This window comes from Erinaceus europaeus, chromosome 10 (genome assembly GCF_950295315.1).
Source record: "Erinaceus europaeus chromosome 10, mEriEur2.1, whole genome shotgun sequence".
Classification (NCBI taxonomy): Eukaryota; Metazoa; Chordata; class Mammalia; order Eulipotyphla; family Erinaceidae; genus Erinaceus; species Erinaceus europaeus.
In genome coordinates, this window is record NC_080171.1 from 25215057 (window position 1) to 25241092 (window position 26036).

At 43.9% G+C, this 26036-nt stretch overlaps 1 protein-coding gene across 4 annotated transcripts in view; it reads right to left on the reverse strand.

Moving 5' to 3' along the window:
* RCL1 (RNA terminal phosphate cyclase like 1) overlaps nt 1-26036 on the reverse strand; it is a 148575-nt gene that overhangs the window by 64869 nt on the left and 57670 nt on the right. For 3 of the 4 annotated variants that reach the window (XM_007521412.3, XM_060199320.1, XM_060199319.1), the window contains 2 exons: nt 24907-25010; nt 15965-16589 (listed from right to left, as the gene is read on the reverse strand). In XM_007521412.3, the coding sequence (XP_007521474.1) occupies nt 16439-16589; nt 24907-25010 (255 nt within the window). In that variant the 3' untranslated portion in view covers nt 15965-16438. Of the gene's footprint in view, nt 1-15964; nt 16590-24906; nt 25011-26036 lie in introns of those variants that run through there. The other variant, XM_060199318.1, reaches the window with a different exon arrangement.

Consider the following 26036-nt stretch of genomic DNA (forward strand, 5'->3'; position numbering starts at 1 on the left):
TAGTACTGCAAATAAAGACAGCACATACTCCTTTATTCTAAAGTTAATCGGTCTTCCTCTGCCATTTGCATTCCTCTTCCCCTTAGGGAAGTAAAACAGGAAGTTCAAGTTTCCATTATTTCTTAAACTGGGTCACATTAGGGCTCTAGTTGAATCTCAGCCACCATTTCACCTTCAGAGCTACCCCACCCCCCAAAACACACACTCACGCACACACACATACACACACACACACACACACACACACACAATCTGAGACAGCAAGTAGCACCCACTCGGGTTGTCAAGAGCAACAAAAGCTTATTCTTAACGAGGAAGGTCAACAGGTTTTAAAAGCAGCCAAGCTTAAGGTCTACATTTTCAAGAAAGCACGTGGGAGAGTTTCCAAGCAGGCTTTCATCTGGAGAGCCCATCAGAAAAGAAGCAGGGCTAACATGAGCTTTGTTTAAGTGCAATCTTTTTTTTTTTTTAAAGCTCAACCCCTCAGGTGAAGCAATAGCTCAACCATTAGAATATGCGAGGCCCTGGGTTTGAGCCCTGGCGCCACATGGTAGCACCATGGGTAGCACCAAGGGAAGTTTCATGAAAGGTAAGGTGATGTACTGATGTCTCTCCTTAATCTGTCTCTTTCCCTTCCTCCCCACCCCGTCGTATTTCTCTCTAAAATAAATGAAAAGGCAGCGTAGGAGGTGGTGCAGTGGCTGAAGCACTGAATTTAAATACAAAAGGTTCTAAGTTTGATCCCTGTCATCACATGTGCCAGAGTGATTCTCTTACTCTCCCTTGCCTTCTCTCTCTTGTGCCAGTAAGTAAGTAAATAAAACTTAAAAAAAAAAAAAAAACCACTGGTTTGGGAGGCTGATCATCGGTGCTATCACACATACATGAGGTCTGGTGTGGCATAAAAATAAATAAATAAATAAGGGGCCAGGCGGTGGCGCACCTGGTTAAGTGCACATACTACATTGCGCAAGGACCTGTGTTCAAACCCCTATTCCCCACCTGCAGGGGGAAAGCTTCACAAGTGGTGGGCAGGGTTGCAGGTGTTTCTCTTGTCTCTCTCCATCTCTATCTCCCCTTCCCCTCAATTTCTCTCTGTCTCTATCCAATAATAAATAAATAAAGTTTAAAAAAAAAGTTTGGTATAAAAAAAATTAAAAAGAGGTGCTAGGCGGCAGAGAATCTGGTTAAGTGCACACATTATGGTGCACAAGGACCCAGGTTCAAACCCCTGGTCCCCACTTATAGGAGGAAAGCTTCACAAATGGTGAAGCAGGACTGCAGGTGTCTCTCTGTTTCTCTCCCTCTCTATTTCCCCCTGCCCCTTGTTAGAGGCAGTAACTATAGAATAGTTATAAGTATAATCGCTTTTGAGTTTTAAGAATAGTTTAAATATAGTTGCTTTTTGCCCTCCTGCCCAGTGAGGTGGGAAATTCCTTGCCCTTTTCCCCTCAACAGAACTTAAAAGGCCATCAATTACTTTAACAGACCCTGCAGTGAACAGACCTCCTCATGACCTTTGCATAGGGATACTGTCACCAGGTAGTTCAAACAGATGGCCTGATGAATTACAAACAGATGGCCTGATGAATTACAAACAGATGACCAGGTGGTCCCAACAAAGAGCAAAGGAATGTGGTGACCCCCTCCCACTTAGGTGGGGACCTATTGGTCTGGTGTGATGTTTAGAACTAGCCCATGCTTTATTCTGAATGGATCAGGCTATTGATAAGTTTGAAATGATTGGATATAGGCTAATAAGGTGATGTGTTCCCCCCTCCCTGAGTGGAGTCTGAATTCCTATAAATTGTGTGGTTTGAGCCTTGTTCAGGGTCGAGCTTGGTAGACTAACACCAGTCACCATCTCGGCCCGGATTGCAATTCGTGAATAAACATCTTTTGCTTCCTTGCAGTGGATGGTGGTTTGATTTTGCTCGCTAACACCCCTCTCAATTTATCTGTCTCTATTCAATAATAAATAAATAAAATATGTTAAAAATACAAATAAATCCCTGCCCTCTCCCTATTCCCAAGTCCTCTGGGCCCTGACTTTGCAGTCAGCAATAGCTGCCAGGAGATGTCCTGGTCAGAGTTCTCTGAAAGTCCCCCCAGGCAACAGAATTTCTTTACAGATCTCTTTATGCCAAGATTTCAAAGTGGGTTCCGTTGCAGTATTGTACATCTGAGCTAAGTGACTACCTTGGAACTGGAAATAATGTGACTATCACACAATAATAACAACAATCAGAAAAAAAAAAAAAATCAGGACCAGGGTGGGTGACACACTAGATAAAGCACTGGACTCTTAAGTAGAGTGATACCCTCCTCACTCACCTCTCTTCACCTCCTCTCTCTCATTAGTGAATTTCTTTTTTTAATTCGGTCTTCTCCACATGCCTGACTCGTTTAATTGCTAGAATCCCAGGCAAGAAAAGAAGATTGGTAGGGCTAGTGGCCACTGATTTGAAGTTCATGTGGGTGGATGGGTGATTCTACAGGGCTTGGGCAAGAGGTAGACATAAGCCTGAATTTTTCATTTAATTTTCTCTACAGCAACTCAAGTTCTCACTAATATTCTAATCAAGAATTGGAACTACAACAATAAAAAAACAAACAAGGGCAATAAAAGGGAATAAAGAAAGAAAGAAAGAAAGAAAGAAAGAAAGAAAGAAAGAAAGAAAGAATTGGAGAGTGGGCCCAGAGATGGCTCACTTAGGGAAGCCACATGCCTTCCCAGGAGCACAGCCCAAGTTGGCACCACATGGGAGGCGCAATGGTGATGAAGAAAGCTCTGATGCTGTGGTGTTTTCCCCACCTCTGTTTCTGTTTCTCAATCTGAATGAAAAAGCAGACCAGAGAGGTGTGGTTCTGACAAGAAAGAAAGAAAGAAAGAAAGAAAGAAAGAAAGAAAGAAAGAAAGAAAGAAGGAGAGAGAGAGAAAGAAAGAAAGGAAGGAAGGTAGGCTGGAAGGAAGGAAGGAAGGAAGGAAGGGAGGGAAGGAAGGAAGGAAAGAAAAAGAAAAAAAGAAAGAAAGAAAGAAAGGAAAGGAAAGAAGGAAGAAAAGAAAGAAAGAAAGAAAGAAAGAGTGTATGTAAAGAATGAAGAAAGAAAGAGAGAGAAGGAAAGGAAAAGAAAGGGAAGGGAAGGTGGAAGGGAAGTTGGTAGAAAGGGAGAAAGGGCTTTTCTACTTTAAAAATATATTCTACTTCACTAGGGATCCCCAAGTATGATCTGCAAAGTGCCAGTACTCACATAATACTTGTATTCTGGTAAGCAGGTGAGTTCCACGGTCAAATCAAACTGCAGAGGCAAGTTAAATGGGCTGGCAAAATAGCTCCCTTGGACAGTGTGCTGCTGTGTTATGCGCTGTGCCCAGGTTCCAGCCTGTGCCCCCTAGTTCCCTCTTCCCTCACAGTACTGGTGGAAGTTTCAGTGTTGTGGTTTCTCTCCCTCTCCCTCTTCCCCACTTCTCCTTCTTTCTTCTTCTGCTTCCTCTTCTTCTCCCCCGCCCTCCTACCTCTCTCTCTCTGAAAGTCAGCCCGAAGTGGTAAAGGTCTTGGTGACAACATGAGGTAAGTTAAACAGTGTCAACTGCAGAACTCAGGGGAGTTTTTTCCATGCAAACCAAGCTGAAGTGTAAGGAACTGTAGTCACCACACCACTAAAACTTCATTCAGTGTGCTGAGAGAGCCATTGTTTGATCCTGGGTTGTGCGTTGGGCAAAGCACTTTACAAGTTAGTAGTTTCATCGGCCCCCAGAGTTGTTCTTTTTTTTCTTTTTCTTTTTTTTTCTTTTAGTGGAGGCCTTATGACTTCATTGCTTCAATTTGACTTACTCAGATTTAAAGGACAGACAAAGCAGAAGATACACCACAGCACCACAGCTTCCCCAGGGAACAAGGCACTCTCATTTGGTGTCTGGATCAGATATGGGTTGTACATGGCAAGGCAGGAACCCTACTAGGGGAGTTCTCTCTCTGACCCTGAGAGAGCTTGATTCTTATGACACAACAGTTCCTCACACCTCAGCTTCATTTGTTCTCACAGAAGTTCTAAGACCTAGCAGTTTTGAGGAAGCCCTCCCCACCAGATGGTGCTCTGTGTTGGAACACAATGAACTTCATGGAGGTTACCTATAGACCCTTCTTAACTTTGCAGTACTGGTATGTGTTGTCTGGTGGCAGTCTGATCGCAACCTGAGGGCAGGTGCTAGTGTTTCTCTTTGGTCTTCCGGCTGAGAAAACCCAAGTACTAGATGTAAAGATAATCCCTGTGAGTCATGGTGACATTAACCTGTGAGGTGGAAGGCTTCTTTGAGTGCTCCCCAGGGGCTGCTCAGCTGCACAGGAGCCTGAGGACCTAACACACAGGCATAACATCTAATAACTTCTCTGAGTGAAGGCAGTCCCCATGTGACAGACGTGGAAACTGATTCTAGGTGAAGGATCTGCCCAAAGTCACGTATCCGCTAAGATACCTGACTCATTCCTAAGCCTGTCCTTTCCAAAATGCCCTGCCAAAACTCAAGAAACTAAGCTTTCCTAAGAAATGATTGGATTAATCTTTTTTTTCCTTTTCTTTGTTACCAGACCACTGCTCAACTCTCAGTAGAGCAGGGGATAGAAGCTAGGTCTTTAGAACCTCAGGCATGAGAGTCTTTTTGCATAACCATTATCCTATGGACCCCCACCCCTACCTCCACTCCCCTTTTTAAATAACATTAAAGTCATAGCCACCAAAAGGAGAGATAAGTCCAATTCACACTATTAGAGGTTAACAGGGAAGAAAATGGGGCAACAAGCTGAACCTATGAGTGTTAGTAAGGAAAGTACAAGAACATTCAGCAGGTGGTCCAGGTGGTGGTGCAGTAGATAAAACACTGGGTTCTCAAGCATGAGGTCCTGAGTTCAATCCCTGGCAGCACATGTACCAGAGTGATATCTGGTTCTTTCTCTCTCTGTCCTTCTATCTTCATGAATAAACAAAAATCTTAAAAAAAAACTTTCAGCAGGGGGTACATTGGGGGGAGGGGGGCACAGAATTGCTGAGGCTTTAAGAGTGAGGAGAGGGCTGTGTGAGAAGACTCACTCCCTTTTACTCTCTAGACCTCTTAAGACAGCATTATGAAATCTCACCAATTAAAATGCAGCCATAGCCCCGGGTTACTGAAAAGCTCTTGATAGCATTGCTGTTTAAAGTGCTCAGTAACTAGCAACTCATTTAGCATATAATCACAGTGACTCCTCAGCCATCGGTGGGTCTGCTTGCACATTTCTGAGAAAAAAAAAACAAAAACTTAACCTGTCTCAGGCTCAATATTTTCACTAATTTAGGAAATATCTTGCTTTATGGATACTTATCTTCTGTTCATTTCTTTGAAATTTGCAAACTAGAGCCATAATTTTTCCTGTCCCCCCCCCCAACATTTTCACAGATGCGTCAGAAAAATCTTTTTTTTCTTTCCCCCAGAGCACTGTTCAACTCAGGTTTATGGTGATGTGGAGGGATTGAACCTGGGACTTTGAAGCCTCAGGCATGGGGGTTTGTTTGCATAAACATGATTTCATCTCCTCTACCCTTTCAAAAAAATCTTGCAGACTTTAGGCATGATGTTTTTATTATTTATTAGCTGACTTAACACTGGTTTATAGAACTGTAAAGTTTGGGGTTTGGGCATGATGCCTTTATTTCTAGTGGGTAAAATTAGCAAGAAGAGTGGTACCAATAAAGAAGTATGAGAGAGAAGAGGGAGTGTGGTTTCAAGAACCAAGTGCATCTGGGACTTTAAAAACCCTCAAGTCTGGGCCCCAGATCAAATCGATGGGGTTTATAATTAACAATATCTATATACTTTTCCCATATTTGGGAGCTACTCTCTGCCCTAATCCAGCTTTCTAGTCCTTTTTCCAACTTTTTCAACCACCTCACCAGACAATACTTTGGGTCCACCTGCATGTTAGCTGTCAGGCTCAGGCAAAAATTAGTAAAGTCATAGGCCCCTTGGAATATACATAAAATAGACCTACTAGCTTTTTCCAAAATGGAGACCCCCCCCCCCCAATCTCATCTGCTCTATTCTTACCTCTAGGTTCATGATTAGTCAACAGTTTGTTCATCTTTATATCTTTTTTTTTTTTTTCCTCCTCCAGGGTTATTGCTGGGCTCGGTGCCTGCACCATGAATCCACCGCTCCTGGAGGCCATTTTCCCCCCCTTTTGTTGCCCTTGTTGTAGCTTCGTTGTGGTTATTATTATTGCCCTTGTTGACGCAATTCGTTGTTGGATAGGATAGAGAGAAATGGAGAGAGGAGGGGAAGACAGAGAAGGGGAGAGAAAGATAGACATCTGCAGACCTGCTTCACCGCCTGTGAAGCGACTCCCCTGCAGGTGGGGAGCCGGAGGCTCGAACCGGGATCCTTACGCCGGTCCCTGCGCTTTGCGCCACATGCGCTTAACCCACTGCGCCACCGCCCGACCCCCTCATCTTTATATCTTAATGCTTTTTTAGCCAAGTTCCCGGTGCTACTATGACACTAACCTGACCTCCCTGGGCAGATGACCCCACCAATGTGCCTAGAACCCCACCTCCCCAGATCTCTGCCCCACTAAGGAAAGACACAGAGATAGGCTGTAAGTATGGATCGACCTGCCAACACCCATGTCCTGAGGAGAAGCAATTACAGAAGCCAGAACTTCCACCTTCTGCACCCCATGACACTGGGTCCATGCTCCCAGAGGGATGAAGAATAGGGAAGTTTTTTAAGGGAGGGGATGGGATAAGGAGTTCTGGAGGTGGGAACTATGTGGAATTGTACTCTCTTATCCTATGGTCTTGTCAATATTTCTCACAACTTGAAGGTGAGTGCCTTCAAACAACAAGCCAGGCACTACTTCAACGTATATGGTTCTACCACTACTTTCCTTAAAGACGAGAGCTCCGGCATGTCCTCGCGTTCCCAGATGCAGCCTGCAGGGGGCACAGGCAGATGCCGTGACTATTCCCTTTCCTTGGGGGTATCAACAGCGCCACCGCCCTCACAGCTGTGAGACTTGTGCAGGTATGTCAAGGTGTTCACAGAGCACACATGAACTTGCTACTTGTGCTACTGCTGGGCTGATTCATTCCATTCTTTTTATGCTGAACTTTAATTTCTACAAATTCACCTAACTCTATCAGTTGGAATCTATCATTTCCCATTAACAACTTAAGTAATCTAGGGTCAGCAAAATAGTTTACCTGGTGTGGTCTGGGAGGTGGCGCAGTGGATAAAACATTGGATTCTCAACCATGAGGTCCTGAGTTCGATCCCCAGAAACACATGTACCAGAATGATGTCTGGTTCTATCTCATGAATAAATTCTTTAAAAAAAAAATAGTTTACCTGGGTAATGTACCTGCTTGTCATGTGTGTGTGACCCACATTTAAGTTTGGCTGCCACGGTGTTGGGGGAAGCCTTGATACTAAGGTATCACACACACACACACACACACACACACACACACTCCCATTTCTGTCCCCCCCTTTTAAATTTTTATTAGTGATTTAATAATGATTAACAAGATTATAAGATAACAGCGATAGAATTCTACACAGTTCCCACCACCAGAGTTCCACGTCCCATCCTCTCCATTGGAAGCTTCCCTATTCTTTATCCCTCAGGAGGTGTGGACTAAAATTCTTTATAGGGTCCAGAAGGTGGAAGGTCTGGCTTCTGTAATTGCTTCTCCACTGGACATGGGTGATGGCAGGTTGATCTGTACTCCCCAGCCTGTTTCTTATTTTTATTTATTATTTTTATTTACCAGAGCACTCCTCAGTTCTGGCTTATGGTGGTACTGGGTATTGAACCTGGAGCCTTTGGTGCCTCATGAAAGTCTTTTTGTTTAACATTTATGCTACCCCCCAACCCTCTCCCTCAGCCTGGTTCTATCTTTGTCTAATGGGGTAGGGCTCTGGAGAGGTGAGACTTCGGGACACACTGATGAGGTTGTCTGCCCAGGGAAGTCAGGATGAAATTTAGTTACGTTCGCAACTTGGTAGCTGAAAGACGATAAGATATAAAGCAGAATAAAGTGTTTAATAAACAGGATCCCAAAGATAGGAATAGAGCCGATGAAATTAGGGGTCTTCGTGTGGGAAGAAGCTGAAAAGTCTATTTTAGGTTATGTCCTAAGGAGCCCATGACTTTAGTCAGTTTTGTCTGAGCCTGATAGCTAACATGCAGGTAGGCTAAAAAATATTGTCTGGGAAGATGGTGTGAGTTGAGAATAAGGCCAGAAAGCTGGATTAGGGCAGAGAGGAGGAGTGCCCAAACATGCGGAAAGTATAAAAAATACCATTAACTGTTTACCTCATCGATCTGACCTAGGGCCCACGTCTATTCATATTTAGCACAGGAGCCTGTGTGATCCCCGTATCCCTGTCAGTCTAAGATGGTAGTCCAGGGTCAGAGCTAGGATCTGTTTCTACCTTTTTAACTTGAAAAAGTTGACCTGGAGCAGTAAACCCCTTGTGATGATAAATAAGTATGTAAATAAGTATGTATTTTTATATGTTAAGGTCTTCAGTAGATTAGAAATGGGGAGGAGACAGAGGAATGAAGAATGCCCTGATATTTTAGAGAAAACATCTGGTGGGGGGGGCGGTGGTGCACCTGCTTAAGCACTCACATTACAGTGCTCAAGGTTCAAACCTCTGGTCCTCACCTGCAGGGGGGAAAGCTTCATGAGTGGTGAAACAGGACTGTAGGTGTCTCCCTACTTCTCTCCTTCTCTAGTTCTTCCTACCCTTCTCAATGTCTCTGTCTCCATCCAATAATAAATGAATAAATAATTTTTAAAAAAAGAGAGAGAAACATCTGGTGTGTTTAAAAAAAATACTCATGCTGGGGGTCAGGTGGTGGTACATGTAGTTGAGCACACATTTCGCCATGCACAAGGACCTGGGTTCAAGCCCCTAGTCTCCATCTGCAGGGAGAGCTTCATGTGGTAGAGAAGTGCTTCAGGTGTCTTTCTGTCCTTACCTCTTTGCCTTCCCTCAGTTTCTCTGTCCTATCAAATAAAGAAACAAAAAACACCTCATGCTGAGTAGCCCATTTCTCATAGCAAATAAGCAAATGAAAGAACAGAGATGGAGAGAAAGCAGTGAGAGGCATCGTCCTGATTCTCACTCTCTGAGTGGCACCTCTCTCTCACACACACCCCAATTCCACAGCATTGTGGGGAGGTGAAATAGTTAATGTCAGTGAGGAGCCAAGTTGTGCCAGAGGACATATTGTGTTCCACTCACCGTCTAAGGATGCCCTCACCTGTCCTGTGGACTCCAAAGCAGGGTCCCAGAGAAACAGCATCTACATGCAGAATCATCAGGGAAAGAGCCAGTGGCCCAGAAGCCAGAATCCTGACCAGATCCACCAATAAGTGCTAATCCAAGGCCTTTGCTCAGGTTTGGGAGCTGGGCTCACCAGACAGGGCTGATGACAAAGAACTAAGGAGACCCAGATGCTGGCAGTTCCTGACAAAAAAAAAAAAAAAATGACTATTTTTATTTGCTAAAGGAGTGATGTGACTTGCCCTCTGTTGAGATGACAAACACTGATGATAAATCAATCCACTCAGTGGTTTCTTAGACCCAGTGAACTGAGGTACAAAAAGGTCCAACTCCCTTATTGACATTCCTATTAACTATTAGTCACTTCTAAAGAACAGGGCAGGATATTACCTGAACACAGAAACTAAGCACAAGGTGTGTGTCATTTACTCTGGTGCCAGATGAGGAATAATGGACATCCAGGTTAGGAGTGAGGTGTAGACCCACTGACATCATCCATGGGAACATTCACAGGTCTCCCAAATTCTAATCCTCCCAACATGACCAAAGCTCCTGGTAAGTCCATTTTTGCATTCTTGGTCCCCACACCTCACCCAAGAGAATGTTTCCCCTTTGGGAGCATATACTTTGGATGTAGGCCCAACACTGAAATTCCTGGCTTCCCCTTCTCCATCTACCATTACCACAAACTGATCAGCACTGCACTCATTTGGAGCTTCTCATGTAAAAAAAACAAACAAACAAACAAAAAAACCCAAGCATTTAATAGTCTTTTGTTATTAGCAATAGTGAGAGGACAGGGCATTGTGTGACTTTAAGTTTATGGGTTTGGTTTTTTAATCATTATTACTGGAGGGATTAATGGCTTATAGTCAACAGTAAATACAGTTGTTGGTACATGTGTAAAGTTTCTGTTTTACCTACAAAACACTTTCATCCCCAGCCTAGGTCCTCCTCCACCATTATGCACCAGGACCTGAAAGCTACCCCCACCACAAGAGTCCTTTATTTTGGTGCAATAGACCAAACCCAGTGCAAATTCTGCTATATGTTTTCCCCTTCTGTTCTGATTTCTCAACTTCTGAGATTATCCCATAGTCATCCTTCTCTTTCTGGCTTATCTCACTTAACTTCCTTCAAGCTCCATCCAAGATGAGGTGAAGAAAGTGAAGTCACCATTTTAAATAGCTGAGTAGTATTCCATTATGTATATAGACGACAACTTGCTCAACCACTCATCTGTTGCTGGACACCTGGGTTGCTTCCAGGTTTTGGCTATTACAAATTGTATCTCATGAACATAGGTATACAAAAACCTTTTTGGATGGATGTGTTTAGTTTCTTAGGATATATTCCCAGGAAAGGAATTGCAGGGTCATAGCGAAGGTCGACTTCTAGCCTTCTGAGAGTTCTCCAGACTGCTTACCACAGGATTTGGGCCAATTTACATTTTTATTGTTTTTTTAAGTTTATTTTTTATTTTTTGAATTATCTTTATTTATTGGATACAGTCAGAAATCGAGAGGGGTGGGGAGAGAGAAAGAGAGACACCTGCAGCCCTGCTTCACCACTTGCAATGCTTTCCTTCTGCAGGTGGGGACTGGGGGCTCGAACCCAGTCCCTGTAACGTGTGCTCAACCAGGTGCACCACCACCCGGCCCCCTAATTTACATTCTTATGGGGTGATTTGTTGACTAAAATCTGTGATGTCTTTTATCGCTTTTTAACAGGAAAGTTTAAAAAAAAAAAACAACTGTTGAGGTTCAACAACTTCATGTTTCTCCATCAGCCAATCATACTGCAATACTCAGCTTCCTGTCATATCACTGTGTTGATGAATATAGCGGAATGTTTGTGATGGAGTGCTTATGCAGAATGTTGTCTGAAGGTGTCGAAAGACAGAAGCTGGGCCTCATCGACAACAGGAAGGCAATGGCAATGAATGATTCCACCCCGGCCCCCATGTTACAGGAGCATCTACATACAGTAAGAAAAGTAAAAAAGGGAGTCGGGCTGTAGCACAGCGGGTTAAGCACAGGTGGTGCAAAGCACAAAGACCAGCATAAGGATCCCGGTTCGAACCCCGGCTCCCCACCTGCAGGGGAGTCGCTTCACAGGTGGTGAAGCAGGTCTGCAGGTGTCTATCTTTCTCTCCTCCTCTCTGTCTTCCCCTCCTCTCTCCATTTCTCTCTGTCCTATCCAACGACAACAACAATAATAACTACAACAATAAAACAAGGGCAACAAAAGGGAATAAATAAATAAAATTTAAAAAAAAAGTAAAAAACACTAGCCTCACTGAACTCAAGTGATCTGTCCGTGTCAGCAGTGGATAGGCCGACATAGAAAAGCAATCCTGAAACGCTGGCTTCTTTCATCAAATTATTTCTAACCAACCAAGAGCTAAGTTAAAAACAAAGCAGCAACTGTAGGAGCTGACCGTCACTGGGACATGCCAGCAAGCAACACAGGAGGGCTTGTTTTCCCCAGTGTTTAGAAGGGGCTGGGAGCAGACTGTTTAAATAAGTATTAAGTCCAATCTTCTTTCGACAGCATCGTCACCATTGCCAGATGTTCCTCCTCCAGAGCAGTAGTGCCAGATGCAGGACTGGAACCTGTGTTTACAGCCAAGAAGGGCACTCCTGTTGCTTGCAGTAATTTGCCTGGAGGCTACCCTAAACAACCATTTCCAGAACCTCTTTTTCTTCTTTTTTTTTAAAAAATATTTACTTGTTCATTCATTCCCTTTTGTTGCCCTTATTGTTTTATTGTAGCTATTATCGTTGTTGTTATTGGTATCGTTGTTGGATAGGACAGAGAGAAATGAAAAGAGGAGGGGAGGACGGAGAAGGGGAGAGAAAGATAGACACCTGCAGACCTGCTTCACCACCTGTGAAGTGATTTCCCCTGCAGGTGGGGAGCTGGGGGCTTGAACAGGGATCCTTACGCAGGTCCTTGCACTTTGTGCCACGTGTGCTTAACCCACTGTGCTATCACCCAACTCCCCTTCTTCTTCTTTTTAATTGGATAGAGAAAGACAGAAATCAAGAGGGAAAGGGAAAACAGAGAGGGGAGACTGACCTGCAGCACTGCTTCACCATTTGTGAAGCTTTCCCCCTACAGGTGGGGGGCCGGGGCATTGAACCTAGGTCCTTACACATGGTAATGTGTGCTCGACCACGTGCATCACTACCCAGCCCCTAGAACCTGTTCTGAAGGACCAAAAAAAAAAAAAAAATCTGTAGAACAGTTCATACATGTTGGCAGCATGACCCCTCAGTTCTATACCCGAGCTTGGATAAATGGTTTCAAACACCTACAGCACCTAATTAGACTGTAGTGCCAAGGCAGAGCATAGGTTCAATTCCCGGCACCACATGTGCTGGAGCAGTGTTCTGGTCTCTGTCTGTCTCTTGTAAACTTAACAAGTCAGATCGATAGGGTAAACAGTTAATGGCATTTATATACTTTCCTCATATTTGGGAGCTACTCTCTGCCCTAACACAACTTTCTAGCCCTGTTTTAAACTCTTGACACAACCTTCCCAGACATTATTTTTAATACACCTGCATCTTAGCTACCAGGCTCAGACCAAAATTACTAAAGTTAGGGGCCTATTGGAACATACCTAAAATAGACTTCCTAGCTTCTTCCCACACAGAAAATCCCTAATTTTATCAACTCTTTTCCTACTTTTGGATTTGTTTCTTAAACAATTTGTCCTGCTCTGTATCTTATTGCCTTTTCAGCTACCAAGTTGCAGATGCTACTATGATTCTATCCTGACTTGTTTGGGCAGATGACCTCACTAATGTCTCCCAGAACCTCACCTCTCCAGAGCCCTACCTAGGAAAAGACAGAAACAGGCTGGGGGAAGGGGGGAGGTCGGTAGCTAGCATAAAGGTTATGCAGAAAGACTTTCCCTGTTGTTGCCCTTGTTGTTTCTTTTATTGTTGTTATTGATGTTGTCGTTGTTGGATAGGAGAGAGAAATGGAGAGGAGGGGAAGACAGAGGTGGGGAGAGAAAGACACCTGCAGATCTGCTTCACCGCTTGTGAAGCGACTCCTCTGAGGTGGGGAGCCTGGGGCTCAAATCAGGATCCTTCCGCTGGTCCTTCCGCCAGTCCTTTCGCTTCACGCCACCTGTGCTTAAGCCACTGCGCTACCACCTGACCCCCAAAGGGAGAATTCCTAGACCAGCCAAGACTTGTAATCACTGGGCATTCAAATACTAATGTGAATATGCTGTGATCAGTTGGCCTTAGTATCGGGAGACTCCAGGTGACACTGCTGTGGGAGGAATCCTGGAAAGCAACACTTCCTCCAGCTGACACAAGAGGAGTTCAGATTCAAAGCGTGAGGATTCTATGCGCCATCGTCAGCTTGGAGAGAAGCAACAAGGAAGGTTGATAGCGCTACAGTTGATAGCTGTCCCAGCTTATAGCCAGCAAGAAACAGGAATTCCAGTCCAACATCCTGAATTCTGTCAACACCTGAAAGACCTGGAAACACTTTTTTTTTTTTTTGCCTCCAGGGTTATCGCTGGGGCTCTGTGCCTGCACTTCGAATCCACTGCTCTTGGTGGCAATCCTTTTTTTTTTCCATTGTTGTTGTTGCTGTTGTTGTTGGATAGGACAGAGAGAAGTAAGACAGAGAGGGGGAACAGAAAGATACCTGCAGACCTGCTTTACCACTTGCGAAGCAACCTCCCTGCAGGTGGGAAGCTGGGGACTCAAACTGCTGGGATCTTTGTGCCAGTCCTTGCGCTTCACTTTGTGTGCTTAACCTGATGCACTACTGCCCAGGCCCCTAAAACACATTCATTGCCAGGCCCCTCAGTAGAAGAGTCCAGCCTGGTCAGTTCATCCCTCACCTTCTGGGACTCTACACTGAGAGCCCAATCAAGTTTCTGACCTACACAACTATGAGGTAAGGGGTTATCATTTTAAGCTGCCAAATTTCTGATGGTTCATTATGCAGCAACAGAAAGCCAATTAGTATATAAAACTCGCAAGCAGAATGCCACACTTCAAAACATCCGGACTTTCTTCAGAGTTAATTCTCACCTCCACATCCTCCCACAGCAGTCAGACACCCCCTACTAACAGTCTGTTAGGCATGTGTATGGGCTAAGGGGTGGTAGGAAGATGGCAGTTCTTTCATTTAAGATTATAGATGATATTTCCCTTGGCTGGGTATTATAAGGAGTGGGCTACTTTGCCATGTGCACAACTCTGGTTTGAGCTCAGTCTCCTCTCCATCACATTGCAGGAAGCTTTGGTGTTGTAACCTTTTACAGTCACTCTCTGCCTCTCTCTCTATCTAAATAAAAATACAAGTAAGGGAAAGTTATGAACCTGTCGGTTCTCTTGGTACCTTTTATCTTTTTCCAAGAAAGGGGGCCAGAGAAAGTCTGTTCCTGTATATTCCTGCTGGAAAGGCCTTCACCTAGATGCTTTCTCATAACTGTCTGGTTTTTTTTTAAAGATTTATTTATGTATTTATTCACTTACTTATGAAAGAGTGAGCCAGAGCACCACTCTGGCAAATGCAATGCCAGTGACTGAACTCAGAACCAGGTTTCACAGGCTTGAGTTCAATGCCTTATCCACTGCCCCACCTCCCAGGCTGCATCCTGTCTTTGCAATCTTGAGGGATGAAGTACAGCCCTGTGTCTCTTAATGGTGGGGATGCTTTCAGAAAGGTGGTGTTAGGTGATTTTACTGGGGTGAGGGCATCGTAGAGGTATGTGAAGCTGTTGCCCATGTAAAGCACGGCTAAGGTGTGGTTGACCATTAGCCAAAACCTTGTAGTGAAGCTCATGGCTGTAATGTCTCTATCTGGAGCAGAGCAGGCTTGCTACAGACTAAGCTGGAGAGTGACCAAGCAAGTGTGTTCTGTTGTAGTGACACAGTCCTACCACAGATGTGGCACCTACAGATGTGCCCTCCATGTCCCCACTGTGGAACTTGGGGGAGGGGGAAGGGGACAACAGAAGCAGGAAGCTGTCTGTTGTGCTCTGAGTAACAAGGTTCTTTGTCTCTGTCCCCAAGCACTCACGTAATTTCCAGCATCCATAAAACAGAAATAATCTTAACTTATTAGCTCTTAAATAGGGAAGAATTCCAGACTTGGACACTGTTGCACTTAGATCTTTAAATCATGAGAGCAAACGTCTTTATACTGTAACTTTGAGAGGAAAATACTCATTTTGAATTTTTCTTTTCATATACATGAAATCTACCTGGCCTTCTGTGACAATGAAATGTGTGTGTGTTTGTTTAAAGATATTTATTTATATATGATCGAGAGCATCCGTCTGGCACATATAATGCTAGAGATTAAACTCAAGACCTCTTGCTTGAGACTCCAAAACTTTACTCACTGTGCTACCTCCTGGGCTGCAAACGAGACTGTTTCAAATGTACAGTGCAACTAGAGTATTAGGAAAAACCTCAACAGCCTTGGTTAGCCCCTCCCCCCCCCCCCCAGGTATTCATTCCCTCCAAACACATACATAATAAGCCAAGCAGGGAGCAATGTCTTCCCCAGGAGAGTGGTCCACACAGAAGACAAGGAAGAAGCTTGAATTTCAAATACACCAATTTCAGGTATTCATTAGTACTACAATACTCAAAAAGCACTTCCACCTTTATTAGTACATTTAATCCCAACACAGAAACTGAGGCACAAAGAGGTAGGCCCTGCAGAAGGTGGAGGCAAGGCCTCTCTGAGCTTGGGAAATGGCCCCGTGACCCAAAGCCAGGATGAAGGCTGAAGAGACGTTGCAAGAGCTGTGATGCTGTTCCAGCAGCCCAGCCGTGTCCTAAAGGCAGACTCTTACGCAGGTGAGCCATGGGGGTTCTCGTCACAACAGGACCTCCAAAGGGATGGCAGGATCACCGGCAGAATGGCTGGAAACTGCTGAACACAGACATGGCCTTGATTTGATTTGAATGTGATGATGCCTTTTTCTGAACTGGAAACTGACAAAAGTCCTTGAGATAAGAGTCTATCCTGTCCTGGATGAAACTGAACATGATCCCAGTGGAGTCCTTACAGCATTCGCTGTGTTTGCAGGTGTCGGGGTGTTATCCAGTGATGGCATCACTTGAGGGTCTTGCTGAGGTTCGAGAAGCCAGTGCCAACACAGGTCATCAGCACTTTATCCCCACCCTTGAGTTCTTCACCACAAGGCTTGGTTTCAATTTTAAACATAATCTGGAAAAAGCTCTTCAAATGCCGCAAAAACTCTATCCTAAAACAAAGGGGGAAAAAAGGAGGAGGAATGAAAAAAGGAATTTGGTATTTAAAAGAAAGGATCTGTGACCTGCCAAAATCCAAGTCCAGCAGAGAACCAATAATAGAAGCCAGATCTTCCGCCTTCTGCACCCCATGAAGAATTCTGGTCCATACACCCAGAGGGAGAGACAACAGGGAAGCTTCCAGTGGAGGGAATGTGACGTGGAACTCTGGAGGTGGGAACTATATGGAATCGTACCCATTATCTTAGAATCTTGTTAGTCATTATTAAATCACACACACACACACATATATACACATATATATATATATATTTTTTTAAAAAATAAAGCTCCTTTCCCATCTAGTACCCAAGCTTTTGATTACTTTTCTAGATCAAGAACTCCTACAGTGCATGTACAAACTATTGTATTTACTGTTGAATGTAAAACATTAATTCCCCAATAAAGAAAAAAAAGAAAAAAAAAGAACTACAGTTTAAAAATGAGCAAAGGAAGGGGGAAACAAAGTAAAAGTTGAATAAAAACTGTTTAAAATAGGCAACTGAAATAAGCTAAAGTATAAAAATGGGCAAATCTGAAGAAGGGGAAAAAAAAGAAAACATTTCTCTGAAGAAAAGACAGAGCAAATATAAGCTCTACACGGCTAGTCACACAGAAATGAAAGTGGAAAACCACTGTGTCATCACTTGAGATGCAGTCGAATGGCTATAACCAACAAGACGGAAAATGGCAAAGGTGTGAGTGAAGGTATGAGACACTGGAACTAACTTCCCTCTCCCTCTGCTGGTGGGAATGTAAAATGGTGCTCCCACTCAACACGAGCTCACCACAGGACCCACTCTGGAGGTATACACACAAGTATAATGAAAACAGACACCCAAACAACAGCTTCCACACGAGTATTCCTAACAGCTTTATTTCTAATAGTCAGAAAGTGGAGTGAACACAAATGTCCATCAACTGATGAATGGATAACATAATGTAGAAGGCTATTCTGCTAGAGAAGGGGAATACTGCTGTATGTCCCAACATTGGAAAAAAAAAACCTGAAAACATAATGCTAAGTGAAAGAAGTCAGTCACAGTGGGCCACACAGTGTATGCGCCTATTCATATATGATCTGGTCAGAACAGGCAAATCTACTACAGAAGCAGAAAAAAGAGCAGAGCTTGCCTGGGGCTGCAGGGAGTGGGAGGACATGGTCATCGCCATGAGCAAAGGGCTTTCCTGAGTGCTAAGAATGTTCTATAATTAGACCGTGGTTTTTATGGTTATTCAATCCTGTGAATCTACAACAGAATATTAACTTTGGGTTAGCAAAATAGTTTACTTCAATAATGCACTGCTTTGCCATGAGGGTAACCTAGGCTCCTACCACATAACGGGAACTCTGGTGCAAGGGTACACCTCTTTTCCAGCCTCTCCTCGACCTCTATCCTTGCTGATATAATCAGAGAGGAGAGGAGACTAGGAGGAATGGGTTCCTTCCTTATTGAGTCTGGCTGAAATGGCCTGCAAGTCAGAGGTTAAGAGATTCAACAGAAGCTATCCTGGAGAGTAGGAATTCTGGTGAAAGAAAAATTCCCCACTTCTTGGCTTTCTCTCCAACTTAAAATGTCACTATTTCATTTCCATTTTTAAAATGACTTCTCACTTGCCTACTGTCCTACACAGCATCCCTTACCCATCTGCCCCCCTGGTTTCCATAGCATCCCTGACTTTGTTTTTGGTGACTAATAAAATGCTTATGGCGTGCTGCTTTCATAAACACTCCTTTCTCTTTTAGTAAATTATGTAAGACCTTATTATTAAAGCTCATTATACCTGCTAGGCACAATATAAGACATTCCAAATGAAGCGCTGAATAGCATTTAGAAGTTTGGTCATTTTTGAAAAATGCCTTCAACATTCCTAGCAAATACGAGGGCAATTGCTCCCCTGCTGGCTTCCCTATTTTATTAACCAATTGAAATGTTTAGCTTTTTGCTCTCTGTCCCAAGTCTTACAATCTTCCCATCCTGTCCCTAGGGGGAAAAAAAAAAAAAAGAAGAAGAAGGAAAATAAACACATCAAATCCACAGGTAAACAGTGCACATTTGTGGGCAAAGTTGGCAGCAAAGCAAAAAAAAAAGTCAAGCCATCTCACCCACTAGTCTGCTTTCAGAAGAAAAAACAGCTTGTTCTCTCACTGTGCCTCAGCTGGAATTCAGGTCGGGGCATATACTCTGCTCCAGAGGACCCCCCCCAAACACACGTACGCACGCACGCACGCACGCACGCACGCACGCACACACACACACACACACACACACGCACGTATCTCCACACCACCTCAACCTGCTTCGACATGAATAGTTCACTGTGCTGGAAAAACCAGACACCCTCACTGGCTGGCAGAATTCCTGAGGGGTTTTGGCATGCTTCTGATATCCTGAAGGCCTGAGTGTGTAGGTCTATCTACATCTTTGGAACAGTTAAAAAAAAAGTGGGTTCCAGCTTACATATGACTCTGGCTCTGCCAACCACTCTGTCAGTGTGAGGAAGACTCTGAGGACCCCAGCAAAGGTAAACCTCAAGGTGGTGTTGCCCTGCTTCTGTCTTTATCTCCTGTCGCTTAGATATCAAAGAACAAACACGAGCTCAGAAGCTGAGCAATAACCACTGACACTATTAAGTCCCACACATGAAAACCAAGTGAAGAATAAAAATTCATCCCATCCCTGTACTGAGTGACACGAAGTCATGTCCTACCCCCACAGCTTCAAGGCTTTCACAGTTGCCACTGTGCCCAGACCCCATGAGAAGCCACCTCCTGAGTACACAGTGCTTCCTCTTCCCTTTCTTTCTCTTCCAACCAGCATACTCAGTGCTGCCCTTCCCAGACACAACCAGACAAAAGAGAGACCCGTGGCTTGCTGAGAGCAACTTCTCCTCAGCTGGTGACTTCCACGAGGGTGTAGTTAGCAGCTTTTCAGATCAACAGTTTTAGGCAAGTGGGACTTGAAGGATTTTTCTGGACTAAGTGATTTATTTCCAGAAACAAAATGAAACCAACAACCTACCTTTTATGAAGGATTCTATCCCATCTTACAAACAGGTTTCAGAGAATTCTGGAGCACAGATAATTCTGCCTGTGCCTCTTTAAAGGGTCACTGGGGGCCAAGCGGCAGCACACACATTATTACTATGTGCAAGGATACAGGTTCAAACCCCTGGTCCCCACCTACAGGGGGAAGCTTCATGAGCAGTGAAACAGTGCTGTAGGTGTCTCTTTTCCTTTGTTTTATATTTATTTATTTATTCCCCTTTGTTGTTTTTTTGTTGTAGTTATTATTGTAGTTGTTATTGCTATCATCATTATTGGATAGGACAGAGAGAAATGGAGAGAGGAGGGGAAGACAGAGAGGGGGAGAGAAAGATAGACACCTGCAGACCTGCTTCACCGCTTGTGAAGCAACCCCCTTGCAGGTGGGGAGCGGGGGGGGGGGGGGAGAGAGCTCGAACTGGGATCCTTATACCTGGTCCTTGCGCTTTGCGCCACCTGCACTTAACCCACTATGCTACTGTCCGGCTCCCCTCTTTTTCTTTTCCTTTTTTGCCTTTCCCTCTCAATTTCTCTCTGCCTTTTTTGGAAGGAGAGAAGGAAGGAAAGAGAGGAAATACGGTGGGAGTGGTAGATTCATAGTGCAGACAAGCCCCAGTAAGACCCATGGTGGCAATAAAAAGAGGAGAGGGGTGTAACTATTCCCACCTCTGTCAACAGCAAAGGGCCATCAGGCTCCTGGTCAGCTGCCCTTTGAATGCCAGCTGCAGGGGACTTGCCAGGTTGTCTGGCCCACTGCTTACACACAGCCCCTTGGAGCAAGTCTCTTCTGAAGTCTGCTACCATATGACGGTAGGAGTCAGAGTTCCCTCTTAGGCAGCCCCACATACACAAATTACAACAGTGGGTCCTGTCTCCTTCTCCATCTGGTCACCTAGAAAAGGGGACTGCCGACTCCTCAGGTCTAAGGAATTGCATCAGAGGAGACCAACTGAGGAGAAAGACCAAGGAACAGGGAGAGAGTCTTCTTAGGTGGGAGTCCCCTTGTCATTACACAGCAGGTTTTAAATACACTGGTGGTGCTCTTTATTTATTTATTTTTTTTTAATTGGGGAGGTTAACAGTTTACAGTAAATACACTGTTAGGACATGGATAAAATTTCTAAATTTCAGGTCCTCCACCATCATACACCAAGACCTGAAAGTCCCATCCTTTGCTTTGGTGCAGGTGGTACTTTTTCTGCCTAATAGTGGCTTTCCCAAAGTCCAGCTGAGCCTTGTTCCAAGAGTGAATATTCTTGGCCAAATCTGGCTTGGGACCCATGCCTATCTCTCTGCTTCTTGCTGACTTCATAACTAAATTAAATAATTTCATTCTTGGAGCAAAGTCAACATTTTCATCTGATTTACTTTTCTGTATGTCAATTACAAGGCAGGGTTCAAACTGCAGGTGACAGGGCTTTGCAGCATTAAAATTGCTTCTCAAACATCAGGTGGAGTAGTGTCACGCTCGCTCACAGAGAGCAGTTAGGCAGCTGAACCCAAACAGCAGTAGGCCTGGCCAGTGCTTCCGTTTTCCGTGGCTTTATCCCATTCAATCTTCACACTGCTGTGCTTCAGATTAGGACAGCCAAGCACCCTTGCCTAACAAGGACTTGACTCTTGCTACCCAGTACTTCACAAACAGTGGGAAAAGGTCATTTATTAATTAAGGGGGGAAGTGTGGCATGGCTTAGACTTATAGCAACAAATGGGAGGTCATCTGAGAGACTTTGAAATAAAAACTCAGAAGATGCAGCATGGCACCCTCCCACAGGAAAGGAGGTACTTGGAATCCAACAATGGGGGTGGGGGACACAGAATCCTAGATAGGTTTTAGACAAGCAGGGCTGAACCTCATTTGTGGATGACTTGACTTCTCTGTGAAATGCAGGGTATAATAGTAACTGCCTTTCTCACATATTGGATTAGGAAAACCTGATAAGTGTGTGTGTGTCGGGGGGGACGACACTAATTGGCACACTATAAACACTTCTTGACCTCGCCTAAGTCTTGCTCTGTCGCCAAAGGGTCATTTACCTTCTTGAGGAATGAAACTGAGGCTCAGAGATGCCAAACAGTTTCTCTAGGTGCTCAGGAAGACACTTCAGAACTGCAATCAGAGGCTGGACTCCAACAGCCATGTACTGGCAGAGCACAGACAGTTCTGGTCGCTGCAGCCTCTAATCCAACATTTCTGAAAGATCTAATGTCAGTATTCATGGATACATATTTTTCTTGCTAGTAACCCCGCCTTTAAACAGTGTATAAATCCTCCATAGACTATAAAACTAAGCTTTCTGAGGGCAATGTGAAACCACAGTCACCTAGCATGCAGTAAATTCAACAGAAAAAGATTCTCCACATACCAGTGTTTTACACACTGCTACTTTATTCTACAGGGGCAGGGGACGGGTGGGGGGATGGACAACACAATTTTTTTCACCTTCTCAAACAATCTCACACTTAAATATGTTCTCAAAGTGGCACACAGAAAGCCACCAGCCATTTCTTGAAGTAAGACCAAAGAAAAAGAGAATAGAGATCCCTTACTTTCCAGAAAGGGTTTAAAAAGCAGCACTAAAATAGTAAATTCTTCTTAGTCCCGGTATTCTCTAGAGGAAATTTTAAAAGTTATTTATATATTTCAAGTGTTAAACTGTCAGAAGAAACATATTTCTTTACACCAAAGAAGGTATTGCTTCTGGGTTTCTTAAAGAAATATGAGGTTTCAGAAAATAGACGTGTCCTTGAGTGCGCCAAGTAAGTGATGGCTTGATCTCACAAAGCTCTTGAATGCACCTGGAACAAACTGTTCTTCCCATCACATCATCCTAGCTACCGACACTCTTACCTTTTTCACCCACAGTCATACCCACAAACACAATATTCATTTTGTCTAGGAGGGGGGCTTTCCCTTCTACTCTACCCATTACTTTAAGTCACTGTAACCTTCTATAATGATAAAGGACAAAAAGAGTCCCAAACAGATTTAGCATTATTAAAAATAATTCTTTGTTCTGTTGCCAGTCTACCCCCCCCCCAAAAAAAAAAAAAAGGGAGGCTGTCCTTGACATCCCTTCTCTGCTCCTTCATTCCTCCTGTACAGAGCCTGGGTGATAGGTAACCCAGAGGAAGGACGTCCTACAAATACTAGCTTCAAGTCCCAATACAGGCGATTTTTGCAATTCATCCTGCCCTTGTGAAATTTTGCTCAAAGGAGATACTGTTTACTCAGGAAATGTAGTAACTTGAGGCAAGGTTTCCAGAAGATAAGGCCTTGTAGTGAACGTGTTGGCAGGGAGCTGTGTCAAGGAGGACACAGGAACTTTTTTAAATGTTAGGCACTTATCAAGGGTGCTGGGCTGTCCTAATCTGAAGCACAGCAGTGTGAAGATTGAATGAGATAAAAGCCACGGAAAACGGAAGCACTGGCCAGGCCTACTGCTGTTTGGGTTCAGCTGCCTAACTGCTCTCTGTGAGCGAGCGTGACACCACTCCACCTGATGTTTGAGAAGCGATTTAAATGCCGCAAAGCCCTGTCACCTGCAGTTTGAACCCTGCCTTGTAATTGACATACAGAAACATACAGAAAAGTAAAGCAGATGAAAATGTACAAAGGCCTAAAGCCAACCTGAAGAAAAAAAAAAAGGAGGGGTGTGTGTGTCTCTAGACTCATCCCCAAAATAGTCAAGGAAAAATAAAAATATACACTTCATTTTTCATATAATGTTCTGCCAAAGCCTATGCCCCATGGTCACACACATTTCCAGACACTGACTCATGCTGCGTAAGAGGCCAGGCCCTCCGCTGCCCTAAGGAAGAGGTGGAAAAAGTGGCAGTAGAGTGATCAAAACGCTGCACAAGGCATAACAGTCGGTGCTACCGGCCCATAAACTGCACCTGGCAAATTCAATGGGAGACAGTATGGGCGCTCTGTTCCCAACTCCCACCTTCTCCCCAGATGCCTCTGCTACAGTCTATTTCAACTACGTGGATTCTTGATGTTTGTTTACCATTCCGATGACTCAATTTTGGGTTTCCTGTCCCATGAAAAACTTTCCGCAAGTTATCAGGAGATAAAGTGACGCTCACCAGCTTGACGCTTATCAGTGTTTCTCCGCTGCTAACAGAATATATTCTCTCCCACTTCCTAATAAAAACCACAAATCAAAAATTAAGGAAAAAAAGTTTCCCAAAGAATCTCATCCAAGCTCTTCTTAGTTTACTTACACACACACACCCCACAAATCTCTTTGTCACATCACGGTGTGATGGTCCCTGCCCTGGGCAGTACTTGCCCCTTCTCAATGTGATGGCACTACCATTCTTCAGTTATCACAGTACTGTACCTTTCAGATATACAGCATCGGTACCATGATAACCGAAAAAGGACAGTTCAGTCTCAAATCTCCTTGGGGAATCCCTCCCACAAATGACCGTGACCATGGTAGAAGCACATGTGCATAGAAAAGTCAGCGCTCAAGTTGTCTGTCTGCATCAACCTTTATTGTTTATTATCACTGGGAAATGCTTATAATAACTGAAGTGTTCAGACCAGCTGTGCTTTTTTTGAAGAGTGCTAGCTTTGATTCACACCTTGGCGGCACTCAAGTATTAAATCATGTTCTGATACCATCCAATGACTGCAAAATCACCTCTATTAGTCTAGTAGCTTTATATCAAACAAGTCTTTTTCTTCATCTTTCTAGTCTGCTCATTACCTATGATCTTAGACAAAAACATAGTCCTTTTTGGCACAGCTAAAGGAAAAAGAATTAAAAAAAAAAAAACAAAACCCTAGCAAAGTCCAAGCTATAGTAGAATGAACTATACCAAAGTAAATAAAATTGATCTTTCCTATGCTAGAAATAAAATCTAAAGCACAGACAAAAAGCATTGTAGAATGTGCATCACACAAATTTCGTGACACCAAATCACAAAAAAACAGGCATATGTATTCCTTATTAATTGGCAAACGCTAGAAGAAGAAGAAGAAAAACAACAGGTCGAGACTGACAACCTCTGGCATAGTTCAGAATCAGATCAAACAAGTGTTCAGTGATAGGCTATGCATAGTACAATACCTTTGCTACTTTATGAAATCCAGAGATTAAACTAGACAGAATAATGAGGCTGAAAGAAAACAACACCCCTCTCAATTTCTGTCTCTATTCAATAAAACTACCCAAAAATAAAAGATGAAGGAAAGAAAGAAAACAACTCACGTGTACGGAGAGAGTGGTCCTAGCAGTACTTTGGAAACATCCTGCTGTCCAAGAGTCATGAGCAACAAAGCCAGGCTTTGATTGGTTGAGTCCACACATCCACCCTGTAAACAGAAACACTTCAAAGATTGGTCATTGTACCAACCAGAAAGTGGAAGACAAACATAGCTGAGGGAAGAAGACAGAAACAGATACCTGGAGTGTTAGAATTCACAGCAGAGTGTAAAGTTCAAACTATACAAAAATGTAAGTCTTTTAAAAAATTATTTATTAATAGAGTAGAATTGGGGGAGGGGGAGGATTAGCAGAGCATTACTCTGACACACGCAACATCCAGGACTGAACTCAGAACCTCATGCTTCTATGTCCAATGCTTAAGCCACTGCAACACCACCTAGACTTCAACATGGGTCTTTTAAAAATGACCCTTAGGACAGGCTCACTTAATAATGGCCCATTTGGTCAGTATCACACCACCTCACCATCTGGGGCCCTAGTCAGGGAATCCTTGGATTCCCACACAAATATGATGGGCCTAATGGATCCCCCCCTGCACCATCAATGGTCACTTTTATAAGGAACGTCATCACAAGCCCTCCTGTGGGCCCTCCCAGGACCTTGCCCTCACCATAGAGCAGCTATGGCAGGGACTGCCCCAATCTCTGAAGGGGGGATGGGGTATCCTGCCCTGACAGTCAAGGAAGACTGGTCCTGAAGTAAGTGCAGACTGCACTGTTCCCATCTGTGACCTTCAGTTGTGAGTTCAGACCAATAGGGGCTTAGAGGTTATGCAGGCTCTGGTGCCAAATATATTATATATGCATGCCCTGGACCAAGTGGATAGAGGTAAATAGTTAATTCTATCCACAGATTTTTTTTCAAGAATGGGAGCTACTTTCCCCCCTAATCCAACTCTCTAGTCCTCTCTAGTCTACTCTGACACCATTTTCTCAGACAATGGTTTTATTCAACTTCATGCTAGCTATCAAACTCAAGCAAAAACTACCATAGCCATGGGCCTCAAGAAACAAGTCTAAAATGGACTTCCAAGCTTTCTTCCAGGCCAAGATCCCTAATCTCAACTGCTCTGTTCCTACTTTCTGGTCCCTGTTCATTAATCATTCTGTCTC